At 38.3% G+C, this 19,767-nt stretch overlaps 1 protein-coding gene and 1 long non-coding RNA gene across 3 annotated transcripts in view; one reads left to right on the top strand and one right to left on the bottom strand.

Moving 5' to 3' along the window:
- Positions 1-2,567, bottom strand: part of LOC118766886 — a 19,583-nt gene extending 17,016 nt beyond the window's left edge. The window contains exon 1 of the long non-coding RNA XR_005002797.1: positions 2,422-2,567. This is a non-coding gene — a long non-coding RNA (uncharacterized LOC118766886). The remainder of the gene's footprint in view (positions 1-2,421) is intronic.
- Positions 1-19,767, top strand: part of LOC115221696 (cytoplasmic dynein 2 heavy chain 1-like) — a 398,382-nt gene that overhangs the window by 258,899 nt on the left and 119,716 nt on the right. For both annotated transcript variants that reach the window (XM_036510740.1, XM_029791902.2), the window contains exons 40-43: positions 810-917; positions 4,411-4,571; positions 6,903-7,149; positions 19,313-19,464. In XM_036510740.1, the coding sequence (XP_036366633.1) occupies positions 810-917; positions 4,411-4,571; positions 6,903-7,149; positions 19,313-19,464 (668 nt within the window). The remainder of the gene's footprint in view (positions 1-809; positions 918-4,410; positions 4,572-6,902; positions 7,150-19,312; positions 19,465-19,767) is intronic.

Below are 19,767 nucleotides of genomic sequence, written 5' to 3'. Positions count from 1 at the left end.
TGGCAAATAAGAAAAAATGATTTTGTTGTTATTCTTCAGCTGGCAAAATCAATAGCATGCTGGACAAGATGCTTAGAGGCATTTCGTTTGTCTATTCATTCTGAGTTCAAATTCTGCCAACATCAACTTTGCCTTTCATCCTTTCGAGGTTGGTAAAATAAGTACCAGTTGAGTACTGGGGTCAACATAATTGACTTACCCACCCCCCACTAAAATGTCAGGCCTTGTGCCTAGAGTAGAAAGTATTATTATTATTATTATTAAGGTGGTGAGCTGGCAGAATCATTAGCATGCTGGGTAAAATGCTTAGCGGCATTTCATCCATCACTATGTTCTGAGTTCAAATTCTGCCAGGGTCGACTTTGCCTTTCATCCTTTCAGAGTCGCTAAATTAAGTACCAGTGAGACACTGGGGTCAATGTAATTAACCAGGCCACTCACCCAAGATTTCAGGGCTTATGCTTTTATTAGAAAGGATTATTATTATTATCATTAATTAGGTAGCGAGTTGGCAGAATCGTTAGCATGCTGGGCAAAATGCTTAGCAGTGTATTATCTGTCACTATGTTCTGAGTTCAAGTTCCACCAAGGTCGACTTTGCCCTTCATCCTTTAGGGGGTCAATAAAATAGATACCAGTTGAACACTGGGGTTGATGTAATTGACTCATCCCCTCCCCCAAAATTATTGCTCTTGTAGCAAAATTTGAATTCATTATCATTATTATTATTATTATTATCATTATTATTATTATTATTATTATTATCATTATTATTATTATTCTATTATTATTTTCTTTCCCAAATTCAGGTGTTTTCAGTAATTGGAGAAACTCCACCAGATTCACAACACATTCTGGATACTTACTATGATGAGGAGACTGGACGACTAAAAACCTACTCACTACAAGATGGTCTGGTGAGAAACATGCTATTAAAGAACATTTGGATTTAAGATTTCAGTTGGTCCCCAGCCACCCCTGCTTATGGTTGATTTGGTTAACTTACTCCTCTGACTCCCATCCACCCAGGTGACATTTGATGGTGTGTACTTATGACCTAAAACAGCATCTAAGACAGTCTGTTTTTCCTTGCCCTCCCCCATATATTTTGTAGTATGTAGAACTGCCCCACGTCAACCAAAGCCTTGTGAATGAATATATATGTGTGTGTTTGTATTAATTGCAGTTAGGGATGCAATATTTTGTTTTACAACCATAATATACTGCCAAATATATTATATGTTTATAAAATCAATACAGTGCCTTGCTTTTGTTTTGGCAGTGCATTGTTTTCAATTTTGAGTTTATCTCTACAGAGTTTCCATAGAATTTAGAGCCAGCACTGAAAATTACAACGTTTCATATATGAATACACCTATGTGTACTGGGTGCTTTTTATAAGGTACCATCATGAGGGCTTTTTACATGGCACTGGCACTGGACTCGTGCAGGCCAACCCTCTTCGCCAGGAGGACTGGCCTTAAAACTTCTGCTGTAGAGTATGGGTCTTCTTGTGTTTGTGTTTGTGCATGAATGCATCACCATCATTATCAGAGATACATATCTTTATATATAAAAGTGAAGTTGTGTGTCTGTCTCCTACGATTTAGATTCCTAACTACTCCCACATTTTGCGGTGCAGTTTAACCAAAAGTGGGTATCTTATAGTCGTGATTCATATCGAGCCCTTCTGGGTATTAGCGTGCGTCTACGATTTAAAAAAAAATTTACCATCATTTTTCCCCATTTTTAATGCATTTTTTTGCTATTATATAAGGGAAGTAACTCTCTTAAAATGCTTATATAGTTATTTCCCTTACAAACTCGGGCGATACTGCTAGTATATATATATATCTGATAATGATGGTGATGCATTCATACACAAACACAAGAAGACCCATACAAATAAGCAACAAGGATATCCAGAGGTAATGTAGTACGATCGTTTCATGCGACTCCATTTAATTGAACAATGCAAACATTACATCAATTTAAAATGTAGAGCTCTACATTTTAAATTGATGTAATGTGTGCATTGTTCAATTAAATGGAGTCGCATGAAACGATCGTACTACATTACCTCTGGATATCCTTGTTGCTTATTTTGATTTTAATCACCTTATTTTAAATTGTATGGCTAATACCATACTAAATTCTGGTGCCTCAACTTAAGTATCATATTCATCAGAATCTAAATTTTTTACTATACACACATATATATATATGTATATATATATATATATATATATATATATATATATATATGCAAGAAGAAAATGGAAGAAAAATAACAGGAAGAAGTTGGTCGTTTGCGCAAATAAGCCATTAATTGAATTAATTAATAAAGAAAAGTGGTGGTATTATTACCACTTTCCTTTATTAACTAATCAAATTAATGGCTTACTACTGCAAACGACCAACTTCTTCCTCTATTTTCTTCTTCCATATAATTAAACTACGGTTTACTTGTTGAATTACCTGCTACCGTATACCTTTTACCAAGGACTGTGCCTATGCAGGTAATCACCAGGAGCACCTTTGGATTTAACCATCCCTTAGAGGTTTTAAACACCCCTAACTGATATATATATATATATATATATATATATATATCTCTATATATAAACGGCAGTTTGTCTGTGTGTGTTTCTGTGTGTCTGTTAGGTTGTACCCTCACTCCGACCACGGCTTTCAACCGATTCTGATGAAACTTGACACACACATAGCCCAATGTCATAATTCAAAACTAACGCAGCGAAAATTTTGAAAAGTTCCCCCAGTTCTGAAAAAAATCGATAAATTCGACATGGGGTCGAGAATCAGAAACACAAACCACAGACTGTCTAGGGGACGCAACTCGACCTTTTTAACTAAAAAAAAAATTTACCATCATTTTTTTCCAGTTTTTGGCTATAACTCTCTAAAAATGCTTATAGTTATTTCCCTTACAAACCCGAGCAACGCCGGGCGATACTGCTAGTATATATATATATGTATATATGTATATATATATATATATATATATATATATATATATATATATATATACATATATATTATGTATATGCTGGTACTTAAAGTCATACAGACACAAACGATGCTATTTTAGTTTTTCTGTTTTCTCTGTCAATTTGCCAATTTTCTTTCCGGCCCCTTTTGCTCCCACTTTCTCTTTCTCTCTCCTTCTCTCTGTCCAGAAGGAGTATTTTCCTTTGAGTATGTGACACAGAATTTCATTTCACAGCGCTCTTTCTCTCTCCCTCTCTCTCTCTTTCTCTCTTTCTCTCTCTTTCTAATTTTGTGATAACACACTCATAATAAAATAATAATAATAATAATAATGTAATTATTCTATACAGTGCTCAGGTGCACCACAACTTTTCAAAAGTGCGTATAAAGCATATGCAGTAATGTACAAATGTCTGGGAAGTGAACAGTGTACGAGTCAGATACATGCTTGCATGTGTATGGAGGGGAGAAAATCAGGTGTAGTGTTGGCGAATCTCAAGAATCATGGAAGTTTTGAAGGATGCAGTGTTCTGACAACTAACAACTGATGCTGGCAGTTTGTTCCATACTTCAGTAACTCTTAGCATGAAAAAATGGTTTCGAAAGTCATGGGAGCTGTGCTGTTTTCTGACTTTGTAAACATGTCCACGGGTGTTAGACAGGTGAAGTTTGAAAAGGTGCTCAGAGCTATTGTTAGTAATATGGTTAATAATTTTATGGGTGTCTGCCAAGTCAGCTGCCAGACGTCGGAGTTTTAATGTATCCATGCCCAGGGAAGTGAGCCGTTCAGAATATGGCAAATGCCTGATTGAGGGTATTAATGCATACTCTTTTACTCTTTCACTTGTTTCAGTCATTTGACTGCGGCCATGCTGGAGCACCACCTTTAGTCAAGGAAATCGACCCCCAGGACTTATTCTTTGTAAACCTAGTACTTATTCTATCGGTCTCTTTTGCTGAACTGCTAAGTTACGGGGACGTAAACACACCAACATCGGTTGTCAAGCGATGTTGGGGGAACAAACACAGACACACAAACACACATATATATATACATATATACGACGGGCTTCTTTTAGTTTCCGTCTACCAAATCCACTCACAAGGCTTTGGTCGGCCCGAGGCTATAGTAGAAGACACTTGCCCAAGGTGCCACGCAGTGGGACTGAACCCAGAACCATGTGGTTGGTAAGCAAGTTACTTACCACACAGCCACTCCTGCATGGAGTAGGCGCAGGAGTGTATATATAAATACATGCATTTATATATAAATCTCCTCACTCAAATGAACATCATATATGCATACAAATATTCTCTCTCCCCCTCTCTCTCTCATATCTATTCACACACCTACCACATGCACTAAGCTAAGCTATTTTCCCTAAACGTTGTTTCCAACAGAGAGATGAACATCTGGATTTGAACAGCTTGGAACAAGGCTCACAACTGCCCATAATCAAGACAGTCCATGTGCAAAGAAACCTCGATTATTTCTCATTGTGGCTTCAGGACAAACACTACCAACCATTTATCCTTGTTGGACCAGAGGGTTGTGGTAAAAGGTAAGATTATCTAACAAGGGGTCTGTCGAACCAGAGATCTATGGTAAAATGGAAGTGTACTGAAATAGGGTTTTTGAAACAGGATACTGTGGTAAGGAGGTTTTATCTAAATCAGTGGCTCTCAACCATTTTCCGCCTGTAGACACCCTTCAATTCCTGTTTTACTAAGGTGAATCCTCATAGCCATTTGATGTTTAAAAAATCCTGTTATATTTTTATAATTAAATATTGTTAGTAATTGTATAAATTGTTAAAATATTTTGTGTATTATATAGAAAAATAACCAATTTCTTGCACATAAATTGTCACAACATAATCTTATATGGACCACCACTAAGGGCCATATGGACCTTGATATGCCTCCACTCCCTTAAAACTATTATGTGCTTTATTAGTTAGCAGGGATGTTGTCTTGATGCTTGGTTACAACAAGTCTCCTCAAATCTCAAGAACCTTTCTAAAAGATGCAGGAGTGGCTGTGTAGTAAGTAGATGCAGGAGTGGCCGTGCGGTAAGTAGCTTGCTTACCAACCACATGGTTCCAGATTCAGTCCCACTGCGTGGCACCTTGGGTAAGTGTCTTCTACTACAGCCTCAGGCCAACCAAAGCCTTGCGAGTGGATTTGGTAGACGGAGACTGAAAGAAGCCCATCATATATATGTATATATATATATATGTGTGTTTGTGTGTGTGTTTGTGTTTGTCCCCCTAACACCACTGATCTGAATAGCACATCAGACTAAATGCTTAGAGGTATTTCTTTTAGCTCTTTACATTTTAAGTTCAAATCTCAAGAAGGTTAATTTTGCCTTTCATCCCTCTGGAGACAATAAAATTAAAATATCTGTCATGTACTGTGTTTATGTAATCAACTTGCTCCCTTTCCTTAAGATTGCTGCCCATTTTGTGATAACACACTCATGTATATGCACACAAATATTCTCTCTCTCTCTCATATGTATTCACGCACCTACCACATGCACTAAGCTAAGCTACTTTCCCTAAACGTTGTTTCCAACAAAGAGATGAACATCTGGATTTGAACTGCTTGGAATCCAAATCAACCCCAGTGTTCAACTGGTATCTATTTTATCAACCCCAGAAGGACAAAGGGCAAAGCTGCCTTTGGTGGAATTTGAACTCAGAACATAGTGACAGATAAAACATTGCTAAGCATTTTGCCCGGCATGCTAATGATTCTGCCAGCTTGTTGCCTAATTAATGGTAATAATAATGATCATTTCTACTAAAGATAGTATGTAGGTTTTTAGTCGTCCAGTCTGGAGACGATAAAATTAAAATATCTGTCATGTACTGGGGTTTTTGTAATCAACTTGTTCCCTTTCCTTAAGATTGCTGCCCTTAGACTCTGCAATGGATCAGCATCCTGTTCAGAGGAATATTGTAATTTCAGTTGCTTATATACCTCAGAAAATGGGTAACCAACATTATGAATGCTTGGGCTAAAGTAAAAAAAGAAATAATAATTATGTCCTCTAGTTAATCGAATTGACTGTACTCTGCCTAAGAAATGTAAGATTTTTGGGTCTCTGAGATCTGATCAAAAAGTATTGGTAGTGGTGCTATAAAAAGAAAACGGCAACACGTATCACTTTGACATTTAATCTCCTTCAACATGTTCTTGAAATTCTACATGGATACCAATTCTTCAGTGATATTTCAATGAGCCTATGGCTTTTTATGCATACTGCCATATGCAATAAATAAGAATTTTCTTTCTGGCTGTGTGGTAAGTAGCTTACTTACCAACCACATGGTTCCAGGTTCAGTCCCACCGCGTGGCACCTTGGGCAAGTGTCTTCTACTATAGCCTCGGTCTGACCAAAGCCATATGAGTGGATTTGGTAGACGGAAACTGAAAGAAGCCCATTGTATATATGCATATATATATATATATATGTGTGTATGTATATGTTTGTGTGTCTGTGTTTGTACCTTCAACATCGCTTGACAACCAATGCTGCTGTGTTTACGTCCCCGTAACTTAGCGGTTCGGTAAAGAAACCAATAAAATAAGTACTAGGCTTACAAAGAATAAGTCCTGGGGTCGATTTGCTCGACTAAAGGCAATGCTCCAGCATGGCCACAGTCAAATGATTGAAACAAGTAAAAGAGTAAAAGAGTATGGCAAACCACAGTGAAAAACCTTTACAGATTCAAATGTGTCCCAGATATGTTTGAACTGATCTAAAATTTGTTTAATATTGCATTAACTCTTCTTTCAAATGTTAATACAATATCTATGCACTTCATTATTGCTTTTCTTTTTCTGTTGTTATCTTTATTTTCTTACCTGTTCCTCTTTTGCAGTCTGTTACTACACCATTGCTTTGAGCAGCTGCGATCAGTCAGTGTTGCAACAGTGCACTGCAATGCACAAACCACACCTTTGCACATTTTGCAGAAGCTCGATCAGATGTGTCTAATTGTTAGCACCAATACCGGACGGAGATACAGGCCTAAAGAAGGCGAGCGGCTCATCTTGTACCTGAAGGGTATCAACCTCCCACGACATGACAAATGGCAAACTTGCCAGTTAATTGCTTTCCTGAGACAGGTCAGTAATTTCAGCTACGAATTGTAATTACTACACTAGTGTATATGATTTTTTTTGTTTGTCATTTTGTAATTTAAAATTTTTTGTAAATTATTATTATCATCGGCCCAGTGGTTAGGGCAGCGGACTCATGGTCGGAGGATCGCGGTTTCGATCACCAGACCGGGCTTTGTGTGTGTTTATTGAGCAAAAACACCTAAAAGCTCCACGAGGCTCCAGCGGAGGGTGGTGGTGACCCCTCTTGTACTCTTTCGCCACAACTTTCTCTCACTTTCTCTTCCTGTTTCTTGAGTAACGCTGTGATGGACTGGCATCCCGTCCAGTTGGGAGGAACACATACGCCACAGAAACCGGGAAACCGGGCCCATGAGCCTGGCTAGGCTTGAAAAGGGTGGCGTTTATTATTATTATTATCATCATCATCATCAACATCACCCTTTTTAAATCCACTTTTTCATGCTCACCTGTGTCAGGTAAAATTCTGTTGAGGCAGATTTTCTACAGCCAGATGCCTTTCCTGTCACCAACCTTTACCTGATTCCAAGTAAATATTTCCCTATAATCAGATACATTTTCATGAAAGATTAGGAACAAAGGACACCAATGTGATCGACTGTCATCTATGATTCCAGACCATGTACCTGTTGTAGAAAGAATTATTATTATTATAAATAGAGTGGATGCCAAAGTACCAAAGAACCATCATGATCTATCCAGAGAGATGAAGCGATTGTGGAAGACTAAGATGACAAGGTGAGCTGGCAGAAGCGTTAGCATGCCAGGCGAAATGCTTAGAGGTATTTCGTCTGCCGTTACGTTCTGAGTTCAAATTCCACCGACGTCAACTTTGCCTTTCATCCTTTCGGGGTCAATAAATTAAGTACCAGTTACGCACTGGGGTTGATGTAATCGACTTAGTCCCTTTCTCTGTCCTTGTTTCTCCCCTCTATATTTAGCCCCTTGTAGGCAATAAAGAAATAAGATGACAATTATTCTTGTAGTAATTGGTTCACTCGGCACAATACCAAAACTGCTACCTAAAAGGCTGAACGATATTGGAATTGCATTACTTGCATTACTGACTTGTAGAAAAGTCTTCAGTGACCATGCTGGAGCACCGCCTTTAGTCGAGCAAATCGTCCGCAGGACTTATTCTTTGGAAGCATAGTACTTATTCTATCGGTCTCTTTTGCTGAACCGCTAAATTACGAGGACGTAAACACACCACCATCGGTTGTCAAGCGATGTTGGGAGAACAAACACAAACACATAAACACACACATACATATATATATATACATATACATGACGAGCTTCTTTCAGTTTCTATCTACTAAATCCACTCACGAGGCTTTGGTCGGCCCGAGGCTATAGTAGAAGACACTTGCCCAAGGTGCCATGCAGTGGGACTGAACCCAGAACCATGTGGTTGGTAAGCAAGCTACTTATCACTCGACCATTCCTGCGCCTACTTACCACACAGCCACTCCTGCATCTTTTAGAAAGGTTCTTGAGATTTGTGGAGACTTGTAACCAAGCATCAAGACAACGTCCCTGTTAACTAATAAAGCATGTAATAGTTTTAAGGGAATGGTATCGTATGGCTTAGTGGTTAGGGTATTCAGCTTATCATCATAAAGTCGTGAGTTCAATTCCTAGCAACACATTGTACTCTTGAGCAAGACACTTTATTTCACATTGCTCCAGTCCCCTCAGTTGGTAAAATTGAGTAGTACCTGTAATTCAAAGGGCCAGCCTTGTCACATTCTGTGTCATGCTGAATCTCCATGAGAACCACATTAAGGGTACATGTGTCTGTGGAGTGTTCAGCTACATGCACATTAACTTAACGAGCTGGCTGTTCAGTTGATCGGATCATTATAACTGACAGAGTGCCAGTTTTGAGGGAATAATAATGATGATGATCATCATCATCAACATCTAATATCAATTTTCCGTGGCTGGACAGCTTGACAGGAACCCGCAAAGCCAGGGTCCACACCAGGTTCCATAGTCATTTTTGACTTGGTTTCTACGGTTCGATGCCCTTCCTAATGCCAGCCATTCCACAGACTATAGCGGGTGCTTTTTACATGACACTAGCACCAGTGCATTTTATGTGGCACCAGCACCTACACCAATGTTTTAATGTGGCACCTTGGTTTTAGGATCTCGATTCTGTTGTGGTGGGCAGGTCTCCTCAAGTACAGCAATGCACCACATAACCCAGTCCTCCATCATTTCCTTCATAAGGTCCAATGCTTTGAGATTATCATTCAGTAATTTCTCCCTTGTCTTCCTGGTTTTCCCTTATTTACAACTTCCCACCACTTTAATAATTTTAATAGGAGAAACATCAAAGGAAGTCGCTGTGGTTAATCAACCTGATAGAAAGAGCAACTTGATATCCCGCAAATCAAAAATGTTAAGATCCTGCTTGTCTTAAAAGAAGAGGCTACCTAAAGACAGGACGATTATGGTTGGAATGCCTTTGGTCATATGTCATGGTTAATCATGGTTAATCTTGAGCTAATTTGCTGCAACGATAACATCAATGATAATCGTTATGATTTGTAAAGAAAGAGTGTAATTCTAAATTGAGGAGAAGACGAATGGAATGGCAAGCTAATCAACCTAGGTTATAGATTATATGGCTTCAAGAAGAGTTGAGAATATTGAAGGAAAAAAGTTATTAAATAGATTAGAATATATTGAAAGATGTGAAAGAAATGGTTTATTCAATAAGTCTGTGGTTATTAAGAAGGATGCGGGAAAGAGGAGAATTGTTTTATCTGGCATTGAGAAGAGTTAATGAGTTTTGAAACATTATAAAAGTAACACCATACCCTATATATATATACATATATATATAAATATATAGGTATCTATCTATCTATCTGTCTGTCTGTCTGTCTATATATGTATGTATGTGTATATATATATTTACATATATATATATATATATATATATATATATATATATATATAATATATATATATATATATATATATATATTGATAGAAATGGTAAGACAACAAAAGAATGAAAGAGACCTTGATATTATGTAAATAGAAGTATTTATCTGTAAGTATAATATGTGCCAATTATTCGGTAGCCATGATAAAATTTCGAGTTTCGGATGTCAGGACAGAAACCCACGCCGCCATCTCTTCAGTTATCCGGCCATCGGAAAAAATGCTATGAAAAATGACCGCTAAACAAAGGGAAATTACTGTGTGATTGACCATTATTAAGACAAAAGAGCTATTTAAAATGACCGCTAAGTGAGGGGAGGGAGTAATGGTAAGGGAGCGAAAATGTTTATAGTATTCGCGTAAGCATGCATGCCCATACCTTCACATACGTACCCGCACACCCATGTGCATGTGCTTATAAGTATATACTCATCAACCCTCATTTGAAACACACACATGCTCATCCACACATTTGCTAAAAAATGTATACATGCCGACATACATGCCCGCAGACACACACACACGTGCACAAAAAAGTTCATACACATGTCAATATATGCACATGCACAAGAAAAAACAGGGCTAGAAGCAAAGTACATATAAAAAAATAAGTAATATCTGACTCCAAAAAAACAAACATTGGAGTATCTGCACAATGTACCTTAACGAACAGCCACAAGAGAGGTAAGCCCTGTTCTTTGTGCAACAACATGAGTGAAGTGAATTCCATCAGAAATCATAACAGAAATGTTTTGATTTATACAGAAGGTGGAACATGTAAAGATTCCCATTTGGTGTATGCTGCAGAATGCACAAAACACAACTTAATTTATGTTGGTTATGCAAGAGAACAATTAAACAAAAGGTTTAATGGGTACAGATTCGGCGTCAGGCACAATAACAGTAGTTCGACAGAACTTGAACATTTCGTTTCAAGCGGCTGCAATTTTGAAGAAGACTTGAAAGTGCATATTCTCAGAAAATATTCTGAATCTGCTTCACTTTCACTTCTCAGAATGTGTGAGGAGAAATATGTTTGTGGGTTATTAGCATCACTCCTGGAGGATTGAATAAGATGATAGGAGAATATCATCAAATTTATACAAAACTATTTGATTAAATATTCTTCTTTCTCTCTTTTTCTTTCCTTTTTTTTTTCTATCGTCTTCTTTTTTCTGTCTTTTTCTTTTCGCCTGTTATAAAATTGTAACTTAAAAACTGATGATGTCATTCCATCAATGTGTGGACACTGGTTGCTCTCGTTCATACTTTATGTTTAAATTTCTATAATTTCGTATTTTTATCACTTCTTATTTTGAACTTGACAAAGACAGACATACTGTTGAAACATCACTCAACTAATAAAATATCTTACAATCAAACTCGCTCTTCATCTTGACTGTTATTATTATTATTATTATAATCATCAGCAGCAGCAGCAGCATCATTAATAATAATAATAATAATAAGGTAGCATGCTGGCAGAATCGTTAGCTCTTCAGACAGAATTCTTTGCTTGTTTCTTCCAGCTCTTCATGTCTTGGGTTCAAATCTTGCCAAAGTCAGTTTTGCCTTTTGACCTTTCAGGGTTGATTAAATAATGTACCAGTCATGTATTGGGTTCAATGTAATTGATTTGCCTTCATCCCTTCAAAGTTACTGGCTTTGTGCCAAAGCTAAAAAGCGGTATTTGAATGAGAATGAAATTCATCCAAATAAAACCTCTTTATGATTTAGACAACCAAATATATTTTAATGAGAAAATAATGTTATTTTAGAGAAAAAAACAAAGAAGCAGTCTCTCTCTCATTCATTCTTCCAATCTGGTTGTTTTCTTGCTCTCCTTATTTCCCTTCTCCAATTTCTGCCTCATACCACTTCTCGTCCTCTCTGCATATTCCCCTCTTTCCATTTTCTCAGTCATTTCACCTCTCATTCTATCTCCCTCCCTTCTCTCTCTCCCTCTTTATCTCTCACTTTCTCTCGCAGTGTAATTATATTAATAAACCAATTGAGCAAGGAAAAAATCTAGACAGCGTAAATATACATATTACAAGAACAGTTGTCAATTTCTCTTTTAGATATATTTTTTTCCATTCATTGTGTCTTGTATTATTTAATCTTCCAATAATTCTATTGACGAAACCAACAAACGTTCTTACTCTGTAAGCAGACTTAGTGAGCAGTTCATCACTGCCTGTCAGAGTTATCTCCCATACTTGCTGTTAGAATAGAAATAATATGATTGACCTTTGTCTTTTAATTATTCTTAGTCATTGACCTCTGGTCATGCTGGAGCAGTGCCTTGAAGGGTTTTAGTCAAACAAATTGACCCCAGTACTTGTTTTTTGTTTTGTTTTATTTTTTTTTTCAAAACTGGTTCTTATTCTATTGTTTTTTTTATTTGCTCTACTACAGTGTTATCATCGTTTAACATCCGTTCTCCATGCTAGCATGGGTTGGACAGTTCGACCGGGGTCTGGAAAGCTAGGAGGCTGCATCAGGCTCCAGTCTGATCTGGCAGAGTTTCTACAGCCGGATGCCCTTCCTAACGCCAACCATTCTGTGAGTGTAGTGGGTGCTTTTTACATGCCACTGGCACAGATGCCGGGGGAGGCTGGCAAAGGCCACGATCAGTTGATACGTTTTACGTGCCACCGGCACAGAAGCCAATCAGGGTGACACTGGCATCGGCCATGTTTGGATGGTGCTTTTTATGTGCCACTAGCACAGGTAGTGTGTGTGTGTATTAATTATCATCATCTTCATCATTATCTCTTGATGTTCAATTATCATGCTAGCATGGGTTTGGCAGTTTGACAGGAGCTGGCAAGCGAGAGGTCTGCAGCAAATTCTTTCATCTGCTTTGGCATGGTTTCTCTGGTTTGACTGGGCTAGCATGCTGGAAGGCTGCACCAGACTCCACTCTGGTTTGGCATGGTTTTCTACAGCTGGATGCCCTTCCTAATGCCAGCCACTCCATGAGTGTAATGGATGCTTTTATGTACCACCAGCATGTGTGCCATTTGCGTGACATCAGAGTACATTTACTTGCCACTGGCACGGGTGCCAATTTATGTGACACCGGTATCTGTCACCACAGTGATTTTGCTCAGCTTGATGGGTTTTCTTCTCAAGCATGGGAAACAATAAGCTCATAATTATATTAGTTGGGGGTGGGGGTTACTTCAACTTTCTAGCAAGTTGGTGCTTCATGTACCATCTAATATATATGTATATATATATATATATATATATATGTGTGTGTGTGTGTGTGTGTGGAGGCGCAATGGCCCAGTGGTTAGGGCAGCGGACTCACGGTCGTAGGATCGCGGTTTTGATTCCCAGACCGGGCATTGTGAGTGTTTATTGAGCGAAAACACCTAAACCTCCACAAGGCTCCGGCAGGGGGTGGTGGTGACCCCTGCTGTATGCTTCCGCCACAACTTTCTCTCACTCTTTCTTCTGTTGGCCTTCCCGCTTAGCCAGCGGGGTGGTGTCATTTGAAAGCTAAAACAATGCGAAGTGCATTGTGACCAGCAATGTGTAGCAACATCTGATTGCCTGGTCGGTCACGAAAAAAAAAAATATATATATATTTATACATGATGAGCTTCCACACAGTTTTAGTCTACCAAATTCACTCACAGTGCTTTGGACAGCCCACGACAATAGTGGCAGCTACTTACCCAAGGTGAAGAGCAGTGGCACAGAGCCCCAAACAGCATGGTTGCAAAGCAAGCTGTCTGTGTTGTTTGAATTTTTTTCCTTCGATGCATATTTACAGTTACTTTGATTAATGCTGCATTACTTTCCATGCAGATGTCATCTCTAAATTCCTTAACTTCTAAACAATTGTATTTTTTCCCTGTCCTGCTCAACATATCTTTACACTTAATCTGTTTCTTTATTGCCCACAAGGGGCTAAACATAGAGGGGACAAACAAGGACAGACAAACGGATTAAGTCGGTTACATCGACCCCAGTGCATAACTGGTACTTAATTTATCGACCCCGAAAGGATGAAAGGCAAAGTCAACCTCGGTGTAATTTGAACTCAGAACGCAACGACAGACGCAATACGGCTAAGCATTTCGCCCGGTGTGCTAACGTTTCTGCCAGCTCGCCGCCTTAATCTTTACACTTAATCATTTAATTAGTGATTCATTCTTTGCTAATTCAGCAACGAAAGCAAAAATATATGCTTTGCTGATGAGGTGAAAATATGACTTGAAACATGCTCAGATTTATCTCCCATAGTTGCCAGAAGATTGAAAAATTATTCTAGTTAAATACTATCATTTTTCCTCCTCTTCATGTATATTATATTAGGTAATTTTTTTTCTTTGTATGTGCTATGTTATATTAGATATGTTACCACTAGCGTGTATTAATCTTAGCCTCACTACCTGCTGCTGCTGCTGGAGTAGAAGGAAGAGGAAGCAGCAAATAGGATTAATAATTATCTCAGTATCCAGAATGGTGTGTGTGTGTGTGTCAAGTATATGAAGCATTGACTGTGCTCACATCTCAACCAGTTGATTATATGAAGCATTACATATGAAAGTAGCTAGATATTGTGGCACAGAGTAATAGAAAATATAACACAGAGAAGAAAATATCAAACAGTATGTTAAGAATTTCTCAGTCAGGGATGGTGGTGGTCGTGGTGGGCTGTTTAGCCCTCGGTTAGCTCTTATTGAGTATCTCTGATCTTGTTTTTATTTGTTTCAGTCATTGAACTGTGGCCATGCTGGAGTGCTGCTTCATAGGGTTTTAGTCAAACAAATCAACCACAGTACTTCTTTCTGTTTTTTTTTTTATGGGGTGGGGAACTGTGGTGCTTATTCTGTCAGTCTCTTTTGCTGAATTTACTAAGTTATAGAGATGTAAATAAACCAACACCAGTTGTCAAGTGATAGGAACAAACACAAATAAACATGTGTGCATACATGCACATACATATGCATATATATTTATATATATCAGGTCATCCCATAAGTTCTGTCCGAATTTTGAATAAAGAAAACAAGTGATCAGATGTTATATTTAATTGAAATTTAATCATCAATGTACTTTCCCTCATTATCTATGACTTCCTTCCATCTATATACAAGTTTTTTAAGCCCATCAATGTAAAACTCATTTGGTTTCAAAGCGAAGAACTCTGAAATGTCAGTTTTGGCCTCCTCCTGGCTTGCGAAAGTTATGTCCCCCAAATGATTCTGTAAACTATGAAACAAATGGTAATCTGAAGGAGCAAGGTCGGGAGAATAAGTGGATGAGGAAATTTTTCCCAACCAAGCTCTTCGATCTTCAGTGATGTGATCTTTGCAGTGTGGGATCATGCATTGTCCTGAAGAAACATCACTCCTTTTCGATTCACTAAAGCAACTCTTTTTTCCTTCAAAGCTTGGTTCAAATGCTCTAATTGCTGACAGTAGACTTGAGCATTGATTGCTGCATTAGATGGTAACAACTCAAAGTGAATTACTCCTTTGCAATCCCACCAGATAGAGAGAAGAACCTTTTTCCTATGAAGTTCCCTTCTTAGTTGTGGTTGAGCTTTTTCCCTTTTACCAAGCCGTTTATGCCTCTTTTACTCTATTACTTGTTTTAGTCATCTGACTGTGGCCATGCTGGAGCACCACCTTTAGTCGAACTAATCGACCCTAGGATTTATTCTTTGTAAACCTAGTACTTATTCTATCGGTCTCTTTTGCCGAACTGCTAAATTACGGGGACATAAATACACCAGCATCAATTGTCAAGTGATGTTGAGGGTAAAAATACAGACACACAAACATATACACACACATACATACACACACACACAACACACACACACACATATATATATATATATATATATATATATATATATATATATATATATATGTGACGGGCTTCTTTCAGTTTCCGTCAACCAAATTCACTCACAAGGCTTTGGTCGGCCCAAGGCTATAGTAGAAGACACTTGCCCAAGGTGCCACGCAGCGGGACTGAACCCAGAACCATATGGTTGAGAAGCAAGCTATTTACCCCACAGCCACTCCTGCACCTGTTTAACATTTCAATAGAAGATACAATTTTCATCACCAGTCACAAGTCCATCCAAAAAGGGTGAAATGAGTTCGCGAGAATGGAGAGAAGAGCAGATGTCAACTTGGGATTTGCGGTTGCTTTCGGACAATTCACGAGGCACCCATTTTCCAAGTTTAGGAATGTTTCCAAGTTGTTGAAGATGACGATGAATAGATGTATGGTTTGAACTAAGCTTTATTGCCAATTCTTCAACTGATAATGCAGAATTTTCGTCAAGTAATGCCTCAAGGAGCTTATCAAACTCAGCTGGACGTTCTGTTCGATCTTCATCTTCAAGGCTGAAATCTCCACTCCTGAATTTTGCAAAGCATCTTCTGCAAGTTCTTTCATTCAAGCATCGTTTCCCATAAACTGAGTGTATGTTTCGAGTCGCTTCGGCTACAGAGTTTCCTTTTTTGTACTCATGAAGTATTATGTGCCTCAAATGCTCTTTGGATACACACACACACACACACATGACACTTTTCCACACAGTTTCTGTCTACCAAATTCACTCACAAGACATATGTTGGTCTGGAGTTATAATAGAAGACATTTTTGTGCAAGGTACCACACAGTGGGACTGAACCTGAAACCAGCAAGCTTCTTAACCACATAGCCATGCATACACCTCATGAAGAAATTAAAAGCAAATGAACTAGATATGGAATTTGATGGAAAGTGTCTGTTTAAGATGTCCAGACTGATTCTAAAATGGTGATGATGATGATGATGATTATGCCATATATATCATTGGAATATGTCAAAACTGTCCATTCTATCAGTAGGCAGATTTTTAGGATTGTCTGGCAGTTTGGTGGAATAAGTCATATATATGCCAGCAGGTGTTGGTGAAACAAGATTAAAAATTGGTCAGTTATTTAAGATAACAGATGAGTAGAAGATTAAGATTATAGGGATTTTTTTTTAAAAAGAACACAATTATGAACACACACACACACACACACACACATATCTTCTTTTCTTTTTAATTGCTTCGGTCATTTGCCTGTGGCCATGCTGGGGCACTGCCTTGAAGAAATGTTTTAGTTGAACAAGTCAACCCTTCTCCTTATCATTTAAACATGGTCTCTTTTGCCAAACACTTAGTTACAGAGACATAAACAAACCATCACTGGCTGTCAAATGGCAGTGGGGGACAAACACCAACACAAATACATGCACACACACACACCGCAGGCTTCTTTCAGTTTCCGTCTACCAAATCCACTCACATGTTTTGGTTGGCCTGAGGCTGTATTAGAAGGTTCTTGCCGAAGGTGCCACACAGTGAGACTGAACCCGGAACCATGTAGTTGGGAAGCTAACTTCTTACCACACATCCATAATCTTTTACTTGTTTCAGTCATTTTGACTGTGGCCATGCTGGTACACCACCTTTTAGTTGAAGAAATCGATCCCTGGACTTATTCTTTGTAAGCCTAGTACTTATTCTATCGGTCTCTTTTGCCAAACTGCTAAGCTACAGGTACGTAAACACACCAAGATTGGTTGTTAAGTAATGGTAGAGGGAAAAACAGGCAAACATACATATATATATATATATATATATGACAGGCTTCTTTCAGTTTCCATCTACCAAATCCACTCACAAGGCTTTGGTTGGCCTAAGGCTAAATTAGAAGATACTTGCCCAAGGTGACATGCAGTGGATCTGAACCCAGAGCTAGAGTTTCCATTGGTGCAATGACAACTGAGTGCATACATTGTAAAGCAAGGATGTGGCCTGGAGAGATACCTGCACTGTGCTGCAGCGGTGGAAAGTTAAACTCCCTACAATCCCCCAACTTCCAGAGCCTTTGAAGAAACTGTTGTCATCAACTGACCAAGATTCCAAGCACTTCCAAAACAAAATTAGACAATACAATGCTGCACTACAAATGACATCATTTGGAGTCACAAGAGATTTCACTGAGCCAGGATTCATGCAAACTTTCAAGATCCAAGGTCAGATTTATCATCGGATTATCTCTCTGCTACCTCTGTCAAATGAATGACCAAATTGAACTTTCATTGTTTACAATTTGTACCTGTTTTTTTATTACAAAATAAGTTACACAAACATGTTTTTGAATTACGTGTATTTACTTTATATACATATATTAATTGAAAGCTTTCTTTTAACATCTCGCTTAATGTCTATGTTCCATGCTGGCATGGGTTGGAAAGTTATTAATGTAGAAAGTTGGTACATCAGCTACTAGCAGTTGAGAGGTGTGTAATCTATAGAAGTGTGCAAGCTGCACCACTACCACCACTTGACAATCATTGATGATTCATTTATGTTCCTCTTGAAAAAAAGTCCAGCAGAGTAAGTCCCAGACTTGAAACAAAATAAGTCCTGGGGTTGATTTGTTTGACTAAACCCTTCAAAGTGGTGCCCCAGCATGGCCACACACCAATGACTGAAACAAAAGATAAATGAAGAGAAAAATGATAAAAGAGATGAAGGAAAATTCCAAATTCAAAGAAGCTCTTAGTGCAAATGATGTAGAATGGAAAGAATTTGTTTTTTTTAAATTTTTATTTTATTTATTTATTTTTTTAACAATTTACAAATATGCATATGTATGTGATAAGAATTTGGTCACAGAAGTTTGTAATTGTCTATTTGTCTATTCTACTAAGTCCATTTATCTTGAGAAATTTCACTCTGACTAAATCCTGAAGAATTATCGATTTGATCAATGGGAAACTTTGGTAAAATAATATTCTTGTTTCTGACAAGAATTACATGAACATTTTTGTTCAGCATGGTAACAATTCTACCAGCTCACTGCCTTGTTAATGTTAATAACAATAATTCTTTCTACTATAGGCAAAGGCCTTAAATTTTGGGGGTGGGGACCAAGGACCCTGTGGAAGTGGTGCCAGAGCACTCTACTCCAACAACCTTCTCAGGAATAGTGGATGGGAAACATGGCTGGATGGATATCCATCATGTTAAGGATGCTTTAGAGAGCAAGCACCAAGGACTTACTCGAGTCCTTGCTCACTAATTCTCACCATTGTCAGCTAATTCTCTGTGAGTCCATGTTGCCTTGTTTACTGCCCTAATGTCAGCATAATCTTGTATTTTCAGATATTCACATTTGGAGGATTCTATAACTCCAGCCTGGAGTGGGTCGGACTTGAAAGTGTTCAGATCGTGGCTAGCATGAATGCTGGAACCTCACTTGGTCGGCATAAATTGTCAACTCGGTTTACATCTATTGTCAGGATATGTTCAATAAGGTAACTTTCATCTCTCTCTCTTTCACTCTTTTGCTCTTTCTCTCTATCTCCTCACTCTCTTTCTCCCCCTGTCACATACATTGATGTATCCATGTGTGGGTATGTGTGTGAAGATGCAGGGCTCCATGATTTCAAGCATCAGGATTACAATCATAAGGTTGTGAGTTCAAATCCTATACTGGGTTGTATGTTGTGTACTTGAGCAAGACATTTTATTTCATGTTGCTCCAGTTCAGTCAGTTGTAAGTGAGTTGCAATGTCACTGGTGCCAAACTATATTGGCCTTTGCCTTTCCCCTGGACA

This window comes from Octopus sinensis, linkage group LG18 (assembly GCF_006345805.1).
Source record: "Octopus sinensis linkage group LG18, ASM634580v1, whole genome shotgun sequence".
Taxonomy (NCBI): domain Eukaryota; kingdom Metazoa; phylum Mollusca; class Cephalopoda; order Octopoda; family Octopodidae; genus Octopus; species Octopus sinensis.
Note: the sequence above shows the minus strand (reverse complement) of the source record. Positions and strands in the feature narration are given on the sequence as shown.